Source organism: Sparus aurata, chromosome 8, assembly GCF_900880675.1.
Source record: "Sparus aurata chromosome 8, fSpaAur1.1, whole genome shotgun sequence".
Taxonomy (NCBI): domain Eukaryota; kingdom Metazoa; phylum Chordata; class Actinopteri; order Spariformes; family Sparidae; genus Sparus; species Sparus aurata.
In genome coordinates, this window is record NC_044194.1 from 32,489,771 (window position 1) to 32,505,827 (window position 16,057).

General features: G+C 39.1%; 1 protein-coding gene across 2 annotated transcripts; it reads right to left on the bottom strand.

The window, feature by feature from the left end:
• Window positions 1-384: 384 nt before the first annotated feature.
• Window positions 385-15,781, bottom strand: LOC115586347 (aminopeptidase N-like). Of its 2 annotated transcripts, XM_030425308.1 has the most exons (21): window positions 15,446-15,781; window positions 14,187-14,490; window positions 13,487-13,629; window positions 13,061-13,188; window positions 11,889-12,015; window positions 11,029-11,183; window positions 9,521-9,634; window positions 9,275-9,418; window positions 9,112-9,177; window positions 8,756-8,821; window positions 8,463-8,635; window positions 8,096-8,172; window positions 7,560-7,693; window positions 7,408-7,463; window positions 6,925-7,072; window positions 6,717-6,808; window positions 5,858-5,965; window positions 5,598-5,765; window positions 5,317-5,457; window positions 4,042-4,123; window positions 385-1,642 (listed from the first exon to the last, which is right to left on the bottom strand). In XM_030425308.1, the coding sequence occupies exons 1-21, from the start codon at window positions 15,744-15,746 to the stop codon at window positions 1,487-1,489; spliced, it is 2,883 nt and encodes a 960-aa protein (XP_030281168.1). In that variant the 5' UTR covers window positions 15,747-15,781; the 3' UTR covers window positions 385-1,486. The 2 variants fall into 2 exon arrangements, with proteins under 2 accessions (XP_030281168.1, XP_030281169.1); XM_030425309.1 differs by lacking the exon at window positions 14,187-14,490 and having other exon boundaries at window positions 1,264-1,642; window positions 15,446-15,602.
• Window positions 15,782-16,057: the final 276 nt, after the last annotated feature.

Below are 16,057 nucleotides of genomic sequence, written 5' to 3' on the forward strand. Positions count from 1 at the left end.
GCCACAACAATGCAAATATTTTCAAAAAGCTTATATTTAATGCCAAAGAGATACACTTATTTTCATGTATTATTTTCATGTTGAAAGTGCAACTGTTTAAAAAAAAACAGTTAAACCTTGGATTACAAATGTGACTGTATACATCCAAACTGAGAATTGTGAAACTAAGTTTTTTCCTCTACAAAATGAGGTCTGTTTACCATATATTCCAAAAATAAGTGTAAAATTGGTGGTACTGAGTTGGAGTGAAGTTGACTAACAAGGTGAAACACAGAATTGGGTGATAATGTTTTGCTACATGCTTCACAACCAGTCAAACCAAAAAAGGGAACAGTAAACTTAAAAGTAGCAATCGAAAACTAGAAGAACTACTAGAAAACACAGTGAACTGAAAGAGTTGGAGTTTTATTAACAATACTTGTGCAGTTTTTAGAATAGAGCACAATTCAAATATGTAAGGATATCCAGTGTCAGAAGAAGATGGGAATCACTGTGTAATACATTTCTTAAGCTTTTCACAGCATAACCTGTAGACATAGAACATCAGAGCATTTCATTTTAAAGATGCTTGATGATTGACATTATATGTAATTGACAACATTTTACAGAAACTTTTTATGTGCATTACCAAGTATTAATGTATGTAAGTATGCATGGCCACAGCTTTATTGTCTAGATGTTTCTAAACAGATAAATGAGCATTTTGTCTGGGATTAACTGTAACTGTACCTACCACACATTTTATCTGCATAAACACTGATTCATGCTGACTTGTAATGTTCATAGCAAACAGCTGTCATAACCAGATAAAATACAGAATTTGTAGAAACAATAAATATAGGAATTATTCTATAAAAATCCAGTTCGATAGTACATTATTTTGCATTGGAACAAATTATATGTTTAGCATTTACAATTTACAGGCTCCCTGAAGTTACTTGTTAAAAAATAAAGTTTTTGGTACATAAAGCATCGGCACTTTAGGCTCAGTTATACATAAAGTGAAAAGTACAGCACAAAAACATTTTCTGTGTTTTCTCACTTGATATTAACAGAAGACAAAAGAGGAAGCATGTTTAATCATGAGTCATATTTTACCCTAATTGACATTTTCTATTTTTCATTCTTTACGAGAAAACACTCAATCACAACTTTGATTAAAATGTCCTCTCTCTCCCCTTGGTCTACCACGAAGTATCACCTTTTACTTTGTAGTTAGTACTTCTTTAAAGGATCCAAATACATTGTAATTCTATTTTTTTCCAGTTTAAATTCAATCAAACTGAGGTAAAAGAAAGGCTCAACAGGTGAACCTGGTTTATATTAAAGATGATGAAATCCTTTTGTAAGGACATTACACACTACCTCTTTCAGGAGCTTGTGTAGATTTCAATTAAAGTCATGTGAAATCTTCCTCCATGATAAATCATTGTGAAAAAATTATATATTTAAATCACATGAAGTACAAGTACATGCAGAGCTAGTATCAGGCCTTATTTTGGTCATTGAACCATTTTAGAACAGTGTCCTTGTTCTCTGCGATCCATTTCATGTTGGCAATGGTTCTTTCAATTGACTGATCCACTGCCAGGGTTCCGGAGCCAAACCCAACCTCAGCGTTATCCTCCTTGAACTGCCGTAGCTATAAGAACACACACACATTTAATGATCACCTTGGTCGGACACTTGATGCGGCCACATGGAGTTTGGCAACAGATAACAAGGGATGGTCAAAAAGTGCAGGTGTCAGTCACAATGAAACACAGACTGAATCTTATATTTAATTCTATGGATTAGGGCTTTTAGCAGACGCTTTTGTCTAAAGTGACTTACAATAGGTACATCTGTAACAAGAAAGAAGCCACAACATATATAAAGTAAAAAATTAAAACTCTTCATCGGCTCTCTCTACCAAGCCTTTTCTTTCCTTTCCAGTGTTTGATCTCAGGAGAAAAAAATGGCTGATCCGCAGCCAGTGTTGGGGGCAACGAGTTACAAAGTAACAGATTACTGTAACGATATAACTTTTTTGGGTAACGAAGTAAAGTAACGCATTACACTAAAAATATCGGTAACTACACTACTTTACTAGACTATAGGAACGCGCTTTCCTGCGTTTCCCAAGCCGTGTTTGCCTGTGTGTAGATTTGTGATCTGTTTAAGTGGTGCAGGCATGTGTGCGTGCTGCCTGTGTGTGTTGCCATAGAGATCGATTTGAGTCGAGTGACGTTGCTGCTGGTGCGAACAGGAGAGAGGGAAATGGAAACAGAAACGGAGACTGGGGCTCGGTCAGTGGCGATATTCCCATTACGTTCAGTTTATTGCTCGAAAGGACAAAAATATTCGGGTGAAATGCACTCTATGCCCAGGCGACACATTTTTTTCAACTGCTGCCAAGTCAATGAGCAACCTGTCCAAGCATTTGTCAGCCCAGCATTGCAATACAAAACTTGTGGCAAAAGATCCTGCTCGCCGGTCATCTGTAGGAGTCGATGAGCAGCTGACCCCGCCTTAACAGGCAAAGCTTTTTTCAAGTGTTGGAGCACAGAAGCAGGTAACACAGAAAGACATTAACAGGCTGGTTGCAGGGTTCATTGTAGAAGACATGCTTCCCCTGTCAACTATTGAATCACCCAGGTTTAAAAAAATACTAGATATATATAATACTAGATCGCAAGCCAATGTCCGACAGGAAAACTTTTTTTTTTTTCAAATTAGGAAATGGGAAAGTAAAGTAATAAGTAGTTACTTTTCAAATGCAGTAACTTGTAAAGTAATCTCATTACAATTTACAGAAGTAACTAGTAATAAGTAACTTATTAGTTTTTTTAAGTAACTTTCCCAACACTGTCCGCAGCTGCGGATCACCACTGCAAATGGACTATGGACTGCAATATCATGCTTTTACTCAAACCTGGCTCAACAGCAATATACCCGACAGTGCTATTGAGCTAACAGGGCGCTACGTCCTCCAAAGCAGAAACAACAGCCATTGACTCAAGAAAGAACAGATGTGGAGGTCTTTGCATTTATGTTAACAAAACTTGGTGCATGGACACTACCATCATCAGGAGTCACTGAATACAAGGCGAGTAAGTTGCAAAAAGCACGAACACAAGCATGTAGTCCGCCATTGTTGTTGTTATGAGACGTTTCAGGGTTCAGAGGTCGAAGGCTAGAGGTCGAGAGGTGGGGCGATGGCGTTATCGATATGGAAAGTATGCGGATTTGCTGTCCACACGAGAACACAAGGGCTGCTTTTTCTGATTTTTCCACCCTGAGACCCTGTTTCAAAAAAGCGTTTTCAGGCGCTGCGTTTTTTAAGATTCATGTGGACGATTGGCCAAAACAATGCAATATATGTGCGTTTACACTCAAGAGCATTTCCGTATGGACGGGGCCTTTCTTTTGCCATTTTTATACAAGGCAGTGACCTTTTTGCGGCTAGGTCCAGGGATTTAGACAGAAATTGGTATATTGGGGGTCCACAAATATGATGCCTCGGAGGGTACACTTTTTGCCACCTCCATTGCTGTGTAAATCCAAGCCGTTGACCTTCTGGAAATTGCACGAGATGGGTGGAGGTGTTGATGACGTGTACTGTTGTGTGACCAACAGCCGGGGAGTTTTAAAACCAGGAAACAGCTGATCACTAGTACTGCCAGTAATATTTATAAACTGTAAATACTGTACCTAGACATACTCCACTATTTATATACTGTACATACTGTAATATCTGCATAAACTGCATTTCGTTGTCTATGTAGTGGTACTGTGCACAATGACAGTAAAGCTGAATCTAATCTAATCTAAATCTAATTTGGAGTGGATAATGATATGGGGCTTGCACAGCTGCTGTTATCTAATCTCCAATCTCTGATAGCATAGCAGAACAATATGGGCAAAGAGCAAGTTACAATTTGGAAAAAACAGTCTTTACAAATCCCTAAAAGTAGAGATGCAAATTTGTTTGGATGCACAAGAACCTATTGTATAGAAACTTTTGCAGACATTGTGGAACAAAAAGACATAATATCCAACCTGTTGAATCTCAAATTCAGTTGAAAAACGCTCAGTGACTCCGTTAATGAGGTTGGAGAAGGAGAATGATCCACCACCATACCTGTAAGTGAAAAGACAGCCACAACAAAGCAGACAATCAGATCCACTGTTCACATGCCTGCCCTTTCCCTTCAGTGAGACATTAACTGTATTTACGTGTTGTATGTACTATACAGTAAATCAATGAGACAGCACTGCTGATAGCCTAGATATACACCTACCATTGTGAATGTAATACATCTTTTCCATTATGAGACACATTGTATCAGTTCAGTGCTTTGTGGGGAAGGGGAAATGTTTTTTTACTGCATGTGGCTATATCATTAGTGCAGTGTTGTTGTGAGAAAGTAAATGTTTTAAATATTGTGCGATATGAATTTATTGTCCACATAAGAAGACAAATTGGTGGGGATAAATAGTGACTACAGTACATTTATCTACTGGTTAGGACACATTTTTGTAAATTTTAATGAAGACAGCAGTAACCAGTGCACACTGGCTTAATCTCTTTAATTTGTCCCTGTAAACATTAAAGATCTGGCATTACAAAAGAGAGTTAAAAGTTAAAGTTAAGGGTAATTATTAAACATCTCATACTGTACATCTGTACATTTATTTTAGCTAAGATTACTACATTTCGACGTTTTAGTTTCATGAATATAGCAAGCATAGGTGAATAAGTGCAGATAAAAAAAGGAATAATTTACGAAATTACTATAGGTCCGACCTGATGGCCACCTGAGACCTCAGGTCAAACCACAAGACTCTCAACCTCTAAAAGGAGTCTTTGTTTGTGTGTTTGTGTAAATCTACATTTGAACACCACAAAGCACCACTCAAACATCGAACTGCTTAATTCAGCTGTTTAAAAACTGCTCTCACCTGCCTGCAGGTTTTATATGGGGTCAAGACCAAAGGTCACCTGAGGCAGAGCTTGAATTACACTGAGCATGCTGAGTCAATAAAAACTGTCCCTGATAATAAACTTGACTGTAAAACTGCCTCTCTGTTATCATGTTATGATGTGATGATGGATCTTTTATGATGTGACTTTTATTTTGGCATGAGAAAATAAAAGGTCACAGAGGTGTGTTACCTAACACCCCATATAGCTGCCTTCATAATAACCTTTTACTCCATGCTAAATGCCTTTACAGCACTTTTACAATTGTTGTGGACAAACTGTAAAGCTAAGCAGCATGATGAGTTATGGTCTATATTATAAAGTACTATAAAGTGTTGTGTCATACTCACTCAGAGAAAATGTATGACCATCGAGCCCTGACAAAGTCCCAAGCCAGAGACTGGCCAATCACATTGTTGGCAATGTAGACAATGGTGGAGGTAGCATCCTGCTTCCTGATCATCTCTGGCATCAGAGTGTACTCCAGGTACCTGAAAATGTACACAACAGTGAGGAGATTAAACACACATTATCTGTGTATTATCAGTCGTGTGTGCTAGTCAGTAACTGTCAGTTGTAAGCTAGAGTAAAATGTATGCATGTTTGGTATTCAGGGTATCTGTGAGCAGACCTGTTTAGCAACCAGGGTTGTTTCGTGCAGGCAAGGGCATAGCGGAGTTTGTCAGCTTCAATAGCAATGGTGGCGTTTTTAAACTTTGACCAAGCAAACTCCCACTCTGCAGCACCCCCTGCTGCGATGGCATTACAATACACAGTGGAACGCAGGTTGGGGTGGATCCTGAAGAATAGTGGCATCTTTAATGTTCAGCAGATTATGATGGTTGCATTTTAAGTACAGTATAGTGTGGTTACAGATGAAGTGGAGCTTACGGGTTGATCTCAGTGTGCATCCATTGCGTGAACCATCCCATGGTCAGATTCTGGCATTCCTCAAGGCCTGTCCTGCAAGCCAGGCTGATAGCATTCACCTGATTATACCTGAAGAGAGGAGAAAGCGGATGGAGGAGTATTTACATGATCTTTTAAAGACAACATGAAGAGCGTTAGGTGAAATCTGCCATCTTGTTAATTTCTGTGTCTACATTCAGCCGTTTATTTTCAATACCGTTGGTGTGAACAGGATTTTTTTTAAGCTTGAAGAGGAAAAAATTGTGTTTTTAGAAATACTTGTGTATGTGTGGACCAGGTCTTAGTCTCCAACCCAATGGCAATGGCACATGAAGACGCAGTGGCCGGTAGCTCCTCCAAATTATGCTACATTTTTTTTTTTTGACTGTCATATTTGTTGTTTTGGATCAAGAGCAGCATACTTTGAGTTCATCAAGGCCCACGGTCTTTCTACCATCCAACCTGACCGACTGGACCGCCCCAGGCAGGAAAAGAGTTGGAATTAGAACCATGCTAATCAAGAGACCTTTTTATATTGCTGCAAGATGATGTCTTAAAATATTTGAAAGGTCATTTTTCAATGAGCGGTAATATCTGCTACTTTATTTCAAATTATGATAAATTCTGAACAAGGGGTTACTGGTAAAATGTTCTAAAGACAGTGTATCGCTTTTATGTCATTTAGAATACTAGGTACATTTCCTTACACAGTGTATGAAAAAACTAACTTGTGTTTATCTTAAGCTGCTTTGGTGAAAATGGGCAGAGATCTATTTTCCATAATAATGTTTTATTTATGTTTTCTCTCTTTTATCTCTAGAACATATTGTTGTGTACTTACTGGTCCATGTGTCCATTAGGTACCTTGGTCCAGCTGTCAGTCATATTTTTGTAGTATCGAAACAGATAGGTGACCTGTTCCCTTAGATAATCCTGAAAACATGGAAAACAGCCAAGCAATTGTGATTCCATGAAGTCCAGACTGGAAAAAGTTACTTGTTGTTTTTTTTTTATTTTCATGCTGGTATGTTTGGCATAAAAGAATATACCTGTATAGGACCATAAACCTCGCTGCGGTCAAACATGAGGAAGAAGAAGTCCAGGTTTCCTATGGCCGAGTCCCAGGGCATATATTCTCTCTCCCTGCTCAGGTACTTGGTGGTGTCTAAGGCCAGCACTGTAGGGATGATCTTTGCCCTTTGGGGTGACAAGAGTTTACTCTTGGGGTTACTCAGTAGTCTTGTGTGTTGTCATTTTTACCCTTCAATACTTGGCAAAATACTTTTCTAAATGAATGCAGTATAATAGCAATATTTAGTCAATTTGAGGTCCCTTTTCCTCATAAATTCTATTGATTAATGTAACAGAGGGGATGTTGTTGCTATACATTAAATGAAGTATTGTTTTCGCTGAAAGTAACAAGCTATTTGTTCTTCACCTCAGTAATCGAAATGTTCATTCTCTTCATTAATGATATCATTATTATCACTATCAATATTATAATTATATAATGCTGTACGGGCAGGACTCACCTGGCCAGGTTGAAGGCGTCATCCACCAACTGAGCTCTGTTGATCACTGGAATAGCCTTAAAATAAACACCAATATCCTTGTTACTGCTACTCTACTATCTCTATTATAAAGCTCTTATACAATAATTTAACCATGGATCAGATGTTCTTACCTCATGATTGGTGCTTAGAGCAGTTAGGAGTTTCCGCCAGTTGTTCACATCATAGTTGACTCTATAGTAACCAACCACGTTGAGGTTGGCCAATACCCAGTCCTCACCTGATGCTTTCATCTTCTGGACTGTTGCTACAGAAGAAAAGGAGATTCGAGTCTGTCTTGATTGCTTGATTGTTGTGCATAAGACCAAGAGAATGCTAAATTAATTTGATTCTTTTAACAGTGTCAGTGTTTAGTTATCATTTGTCTTCTGGGCTGATTTTCCTCAAATTTAGCAAGTGCTCTCTTAAGTCACACAGTTTTCAGACAAATGTGTTCATAACCTCACTTGAGTTAGTATACAATGACCCCCCCTGATAAATCTGCGTTACAAGAGTGAAAAGCAAGGAGTTAACTGGAGAAAAATAACAGAAAGATCAGGGGCTGTATTTTAACTTTTATTACCAAGGAGAGATAGATAGATAGATAGATAGATAGATAGATAGATAGATAGATAGATAGATAGATAGATAGATAGATAGATAATCCTACCGGATTTTTCTGTTAGCCATTCTGGTGTCTGGATTATTCCAGTTTTCATCCACTTGATTGGAACAATCCATTGATAGCTATGGAGAAAAGCTGGTTGATTAAAACGACAGATAGTGTTGTTTATCTATTCAAACATTAATGAACGGGACAAGGGAGGGTATATATATGTACATACATATATATGCAGACGCATTTATACATATACAGACATATATTTGATATACAATTGAGTAGTCTCAGCAATGTCAGAATTAGTAATAACACTAGAATTCAGAATTAGTAAACATTATAGTGTTACTGTAATAGTAATCACCAGCGATTGTTATTGAAAAAGGGTATGAAGGACAAAGAAAGAAAATGAGCATACTTGAATTGAGATGGAGTGGTAACTTCAGAGTCTGGATCCAAGAGAAAGTGTTCCTGGGATACGACCCCAGTGGTGGTGTTTATGGTGACCACAGGAAAGCCCATCTGCAGCACCCAGGTGTTCATAATGTTATGGACAGTGTCAGGAAGTTTGGTTCCATTAGCAGTTACAGCCTGTAGAAGTAGACAGACAATAAAAAATATAGGTAACAGTCAGTTGGCGTACTGGAGATCCTCTTGCTTAAAACATCAGCTAAATGTTAAGATCTAAGAAGTCTGTGAAAGAGTTCATGCCATTTGCAGATGCTTCCATAGGTCTGTGTAGACTGTGTTCTTAAAGGCAAATCTTTCCAGGTAGGTCTGCAGAGCGGACAGAGAAAGCAAAGGAATATATATGTTATTTTGCTTTGGATGTGTTCATGTTATGTGTTCAAACTAGCAAAAAAAATAAAAAATAAGTCTGCAAGGTAGTTCAGGCATTCCACCTCATACCCCCTAAGTCTATTGCTTGGCCCCAGCTCATGTTGCAGAGCCTCCACCCCAAAAGCAATGCTGTACATATTCTACATTCACATAATAATCAGTGTCAGTTGGTTGACTGAATTACTAGTTACTAGATTAAATGCTGTATAGTTTTGTAAAGTTCTTACCTGCAGTCCCAGTGTAAAGACTTCTTCAGTTAGGAAATCTGACAACATTCTCAGAACAGATGCTCCCTGAGGATATGCAAACACGTTTTCAACGTGTTAATGGCTTATTGATCTTATTTACGATCAGATATGGGAAATGTCTTCTGCTGCTGCATGAGGTTACCTTGCTGTAAGAGATAGCATCAAACAGCTCACTGATTTGTGCTGGTTTCTGGATGTCCTCTTCCTTAGAGGACAGAGGGTGAGATGAGGCCAGGGCATCGACGGCAAATACCCTGTGGACATCACTAAGCACGATGAGGTCTTTCTATTATGAGACAAATCAGACAGTATGGTCAAAGTTCCACTCTCACCGTCATTCATTATTACACTGATTATTAAGGCTAGGTGGTGGGAGGGAAATCCTTACCACATTCCAATCAGGTTCAGCTTCATCTGCTCCAAGGTACTCAACGTAGGATGCAAAGCCTTCATTTAGCCACAAGTCATTCCACCACCTCAGGGTCACCAGATTACCAAACCACTAAAGGGACAGCACAGTGGAATAGTATGATTGTCATGCCAAGAATCTTAAAAATGAAAAAGACTTTAAGAAGACTTTGAAGCTAGCTCAAAATTTGTAGGGGGCAGCACATCACCAGAGTTACTGTCAACTGCTGCTCTTTTTTGCTAGCCATCCTTGGCTGTCGCTAGCTACCATCAACATATTTGCTCATAGCTTAGTTAGCTGTGGAGCGAGTGGCTCTACAGTTTGCCTGTACTGAGGCGATGAGTTTCCGAGGCAATAAAGCTCATCTTATAACAGTAAAAGAGAGAAACTTGAATTCCAGTGGTGTCAATTGAATTTTCCTTTCAGTAGGGAAAATATACAGTGTTTCACACACATTAATAGGTTTGCTACGGTCAGCCACAATGTCAACATTGGCCAACACATATTGATTTTCTGTTTTTGGAGATGTCCCGTTCTCACTCAAAACAGCGCACCCAACAGTGGATAGCATGATTTCATATACTCTGATACAGTGGGTGGCAGTGTGGTTTTTAGTCCACCTGTAAAACCAATGAAGAAGAGGAGGAGGACTATTTAATGCAAGTTGGTTTGACCGTAACTTTCTCTACAACGAAGATGGCTGGCCCAATCATCAAGATCAAGCCCTCACAAAGAGCACAAGGCCTTCAAGCCAGTTTTTGTCGTGGCCATCCCATGTAATTACATCATCATGTGAAACATTGGGGACTATTTTCTGAAAGCTAACATTGTGAAAGACGCATCTGTAAAACCGCATAATGACTCGTTATACTTTCAGTTGGCTTGGTGCTAAACTGGAAGTTAGCCAACTCGAGTGCGCATGCTCTATGGCACCCCAGCTGGACAGCCAAACGCTACAATTAAAGTCTGATTCACTGGGACACACTGATAGATGTCCTGCATCAGTGCAAATTTGTTGGACTAAAGGTATAGAGAGCTTGTGAAATGTAGCAAACAGTCCACTATATTCTCCCACTGAAACTATGGGGGCTATCATCTTGAGGTACAAAGTAGTAGGAAATAGTACAGGCCAGGGATAACTGGTTAGCATGCTAACTAGGCTAGACCTCTCTACAACACAGGACATTGACATCTTTGTATTAACACGGTTGTTACTCTACACTCCTAAAGCATGCTTTGACATGACTTCAGACTAGACTTGGAATTGCTCTCAAGGATGGTTGACTTGGCTTAAAACTTGCTTTGACACATCTGGAGACTTGGCTTAGACACTATTCTGATATCCAAGGTCTTTACAAGCCCCATGTCATTTTTAAATGAATGTATCCAAACAGATTACAGCACTAACTGCCAAATCCAGCAGAAGTTATGACAGTAATCACTTTCTCCAGACACAGTTGATACAGTTTGGAGTGTTAAAGCCTTACCATGTGAGCCAGTTCATGTGCAATGATGGTGGCAATCCTCTGCTTGTTGGAGTTAGAGGAGAACTCTTCATCGTAGAGCAGTGCTGTCTCTCTGTAGGTGATCAGACCCCAGTTCTCCATGGCTCCAGCATTAAAGTCTGGTAGAGCTATCTGATCTGTGTTAGGGAAAGATATGGTTTTATTAACTGTGGAGTATCTAAATTATGCATGTAAGTTGACCAAAATTAAGTTCTAATGGCACCAGCATAATATTAACACAGAGGATGGCCTAGAATGAAAAAAATGAGGATTTGAGTGGTGTACTGTATGAGGTGGCCAACAAAAACTGAAGGTGGCTAAAGACAACAACTATCACCAAAGACTGTGAAACAATCAAGTTACCAAGTTTGATTGGTTAATAATTGATACTGCATGTGATCACACCTGTCACCAAAGCCCTGCCATAAAAATGTAGAATTGACAGATAAAAGCATCCCTGGGATCAGCAGATTAATCTTGCTGTGAGCGATGATAAGTAGATAATGAAAGATGCTTGTTTTATATGGTGTTCAAAAGTGAGGGAAGGGTGCGACTGATTTGGTTAGGATAGTTTTCATTCATTTTAAATTCTTGTATCAGGTGCTACGGGTCAGGCTAACTTTGCACTCTTCATCTCCACTGTAGAAATTCAGGAGATGCAGAATTATGACAACTGTATGTGGCCAATAAGTGCAAGCCTGCTAAAGCTTTCCAAATACACTTTAATTTCACATAGATAATGCTTATGAACACAGAAGGAATCCCCCCGGAGCTACTTTCAGGGCAATTCGCGAACGTAGGCCTATATTTGTCTTTAAACCAGATTCTTGTGGTGGACTTACCAGACTTGGGCAGAGGGTACTTGGAACTGTAATACTTCTCAAAGAACTTGAGAATGGGTCCAGTTATGTTCAGGGCATAATCTCCTTGCCCAGCAGCAATGGCAGGCTTTCGGGCAAAGATCCGGACCTGAACCCACATCATGAAATACACAGAAGAAAAAACATTACCTAGGCTCATTATATACACGTTCATTAGCTTGAATATCATTGTAGAAGTAGGGTAGGAAGGGATTTTTTTAGCCCAACTTTCCCTGCCCTCGAGGTGCATGGATTAGGGAAAAGGTCTTAGGCAACACTCATAATGAACAACTTTATTATTAGACCAGCAGGATTCAGCTGCCTTCATCGGGGTCATCAGGTTGTGGTCTTCATCATGACCATATGTAAGAGCAAGACAAAACATGGTAGTCTGACAAAAAAGCTGATCTTCTATACTACAAGTGTTGCTGGAGTTTTTACCTCCTCAGCTTGGATATCATTATCACAAACTATGGACTCTATGGTCTTAAACTGAACTCACTTCTTCATCTCTGAATCAAGCTGAAAACCAATGCAGTCCAGGTGTTTCCTCAGCTCAATCAGCTTGGATCCTTAACAGTGTCTATCACGATATTGCCACTGGATGGCGATAGAGTCAGTAATGTTCAAAGCCTGAACCGAATGGCTTTAACTTGCATTTGTATTATATGTGTGAACATGTAGTATATAATTGAAATTACATCTTTTTGTGAAATTGTCCAGACAATAACACTTTAAATGGAACCAAGGCAAGAGAATATAAGACTAGCTGTAATTGTTGTTGAGGTTGTGTGTTGATCAAAGACTGTATATGTACTGTATATAATTGTAAATCATTTAAAAGTAGTTGAACAAATAGTCTAATGAACATATTTAAGATGCTATGATGTTGACTGAAGTGTTTTGTCTTTAGCAAATGTAGAGTTCCAAGTGTCAGCTTATTTAAAGCTCAAATTCTTAAAAGTTCTAACTGCAACTGAAACAAACAGTTGTAAACACAAAATGTATCAAACACTGTGTTTCATCGATGATGATCATCAGTTCTCCATATAGAATGGCACAGAGATGAATGACACCTGGCTGTATCATCTGTAGTAGCATCATTGTATACCTCTTAGTTTCCTGGAAATACAAATTCTTTGGAAGTCAATTACCGAAACTTCATCAATGGTGTTATTGATGTAGCCAAAGTCACTGACGATGAAAGCCAACAGATAGGTTGACATTTTTGGAGTTGGCTCAAAAACTGTCGTCTGCAGACCATGACCAGTGCTCATTGATTCTGTAGAAGAAAAATAATATAATATGAATATAATTTTGATTTGATATGTATTATTCATATGTTGTCACTTTCAAGAGAAGTTAAAGGTATGAAAGATTTTTAATGGCTTAAAATGTTCTTGTTTTCAAATTACAAAGGTTTTTCAGAGCATGCCACTTTATACCCCGCTGTCCAGTCTATTTAACATCCACTTATAAAACCAAATTAGGGTTAGGGTTGGGGATAGTGTGTGGAGTGTAGAGAGTTTGTCTTCCTCACACACTCTATTTTGTCCAGTTATCATTTGAGAGCTACTTACGTATTTCTGCACCATTGGACAGGGCCACAGTTCCAGCATCGTGGATCAGAGTTATGTGAAAAATGGCTTTCATAGCTGGTTCGTCAAAACAGGGGAAAGCCTTTCTTGCATCTGTCGGCTGCATCTGAGTAGTAGCAACAACCCTGACAAGAAAGACAGATTAAACATGATGTAGAAGAAACAACTTAACATTTTTAGATAAATGTTGTTTGGAAATTTTCCAAAAGTTAACTGATAGAAATTCACATGCATCCAGCAGAGAGATAGAACCTGCCTGTGTTGAATCTAGATTAGTGCAAAGACTGGAAACAGGGGGAAACTTCTAGCCTAGCTCTGTCAAAAGTGACAAAATCCACCTTCAAAGGGCTCCAAAATGGTCTTTCAAATAACATCCTGTTTTACAAGATACACATTTAGTAATAGTCATGACAAAATGAGCCAAGGTGTTTCAGAACCACTTAATACTGGGCATTATAATGACTTGTTGATCAACATCTTACAAGCAAAGGGGCTGTAGGTGGCATGGCAAAATGTACCAACCTCATCTGGACAAAATCTCTGTGAGGTGGTGACCACAGTATAACAGATAGAACTCGTGAATAAAGTAGTGTGGAGGGTTTTTTGTTAGTTTAGACTAACTCTAGCTAAAATAACAAACTCATATGAAGCATTCTTTTTTGTCTTTGCTGGAAACACATACTTTCGCTCTCCATTCTCCCAGTATTCGCTCCTGTAGAAGCCTCCCAGGTCATCAGCCAGCTCTCCGGTAAATTCAGTAAAGAGCTGGTACTGATGGTCTTTTGACAGTTTACCATCCAGCTGTAGGACCAGGTACTGAGTCAAAGGCTCGAGCCAGGATTTCGTGATGGAGGGGGCTTTGTCTCCATTAACTGAGGTCAGCCTCGCCAAGTGGTTATTCTCAAGTTTGGTGTAGTTCAGTTTATTGGAGTGGATAAGAATCAGGTCAGTCACCTCAGCACACTTAAACTCTACAGTGGAATTACCTGAAACAACAGGAAATAACTTGATCAGATACTGTGATCCGCAGTATTTAGAAACCTGAGCTCTATCCAACCTTGACCCATTGGGTCTAGTTAGAATTTTGTACAACTAAGGGATTAAGACATTTCTCTTAACTCTTTAGCAAATTCAACCATTTTGAACAGGACAAAAAAAAAATGAGGTACTGCAACAAATACATGAGACACAAACTTTTCGAATGACCACAAAAAGTTAGTTCAGAGAAGCACCAAAAAAAGCCAGTTAAAAGTGTGATTATTCTGTCAAAAACTCCTTTTCATTAAGAATGAACAAGCCAACCTGATTTTCTTGGATGCTGTGCTATGCTTTTAACATGAAGAAAATGGAGCTGTCCGTTCTTTATAGCCTTTATCCAGTCCAATCCAAAATTAACCAATCTGTGTGTAACAGCTACTAGAAAGCCCCGCACATGAATGCATCTCCCTCTTCCTCCCAGGCTTGTGTTGCTACCATACAGTTTATAGTTGTTGATAAAATTAAATTGCTTTATGAAATTTGCAAGTTGCAAGCAATTTCAATCATCAACATTTATTTCACAAACCTGTGTATGTGCATCAAGTGTGTATAAGAATATTTGGAAAGAAATGGAGAAGCTATGGATGCTTTATATTAGGCCATAGAACTGTGATGGTGAGTCAAGATTCAGGATATAAACCTGACCAAGATGTAAGCAGAAGGATTCTTGAACGATGAACGTTTCTTCTCCATTTCTCATGTATCTTCTATTGACATTATACCCTGCCAGCCTTTATCTCCATCCCTTCACCTCTTCAAAGTGCCTCAAAAAGCCTGCTGTTTATAACTCATGCTGACTACAGACAACTGAATCAACCTGAGGTGAATACAACTAATTTGTAATAAAGAGAACCATCTGGCTCCAGAGTATCAGTGAAAAGCATTACACACACAAAGCCTTACCAGTAAAGATGTAGAGATTATTTGTTTCATCTGGAGTCAGTCTCGGCCACAGGGTGACATGATAGATTTCCGGCACCAGGCTCTTGGGCAGTCGATACTTGTCCCATGGATTGTTGGATGGGGCAGGTGTAGTGACAGGGGGCTTAGTCGATCCTCCATCCGTTGGCAAGACATTATCATTATTTTTAGCCTTTTCCTGAGAGTAAACAACAGACAGAGCTATGATAGTAGCCAGGGCGCCTGCACCAAGGATGATAGCCACCACCCCAACACTTTTACTGATGTAGAAACCTTTCCCCATGTTGTCTTCCCCACTCTAAAACACTGCATGCAACAGTGGAGGGTGAACTTCTATATGAAGCCATGGGTAGCATCTCCCCTCCCATTCATTATACCAGGTGATACATTAACAGTTGGATCGTAAATACCAGTTTCACCTGGTGAAGGCAAAACTTGCTCTGTCACCTCCTTCACACTGATAATTACCGACTTCAAACCCTAACTTCACTGTACATTTAACTTCCCGAAAATAAAATCCCAGAACTGCAAAGAAGTTTGATTACGTTCGACTTAGTAGGCTTAGGATAATGTACTCTGCTGAGAACTTTGCTT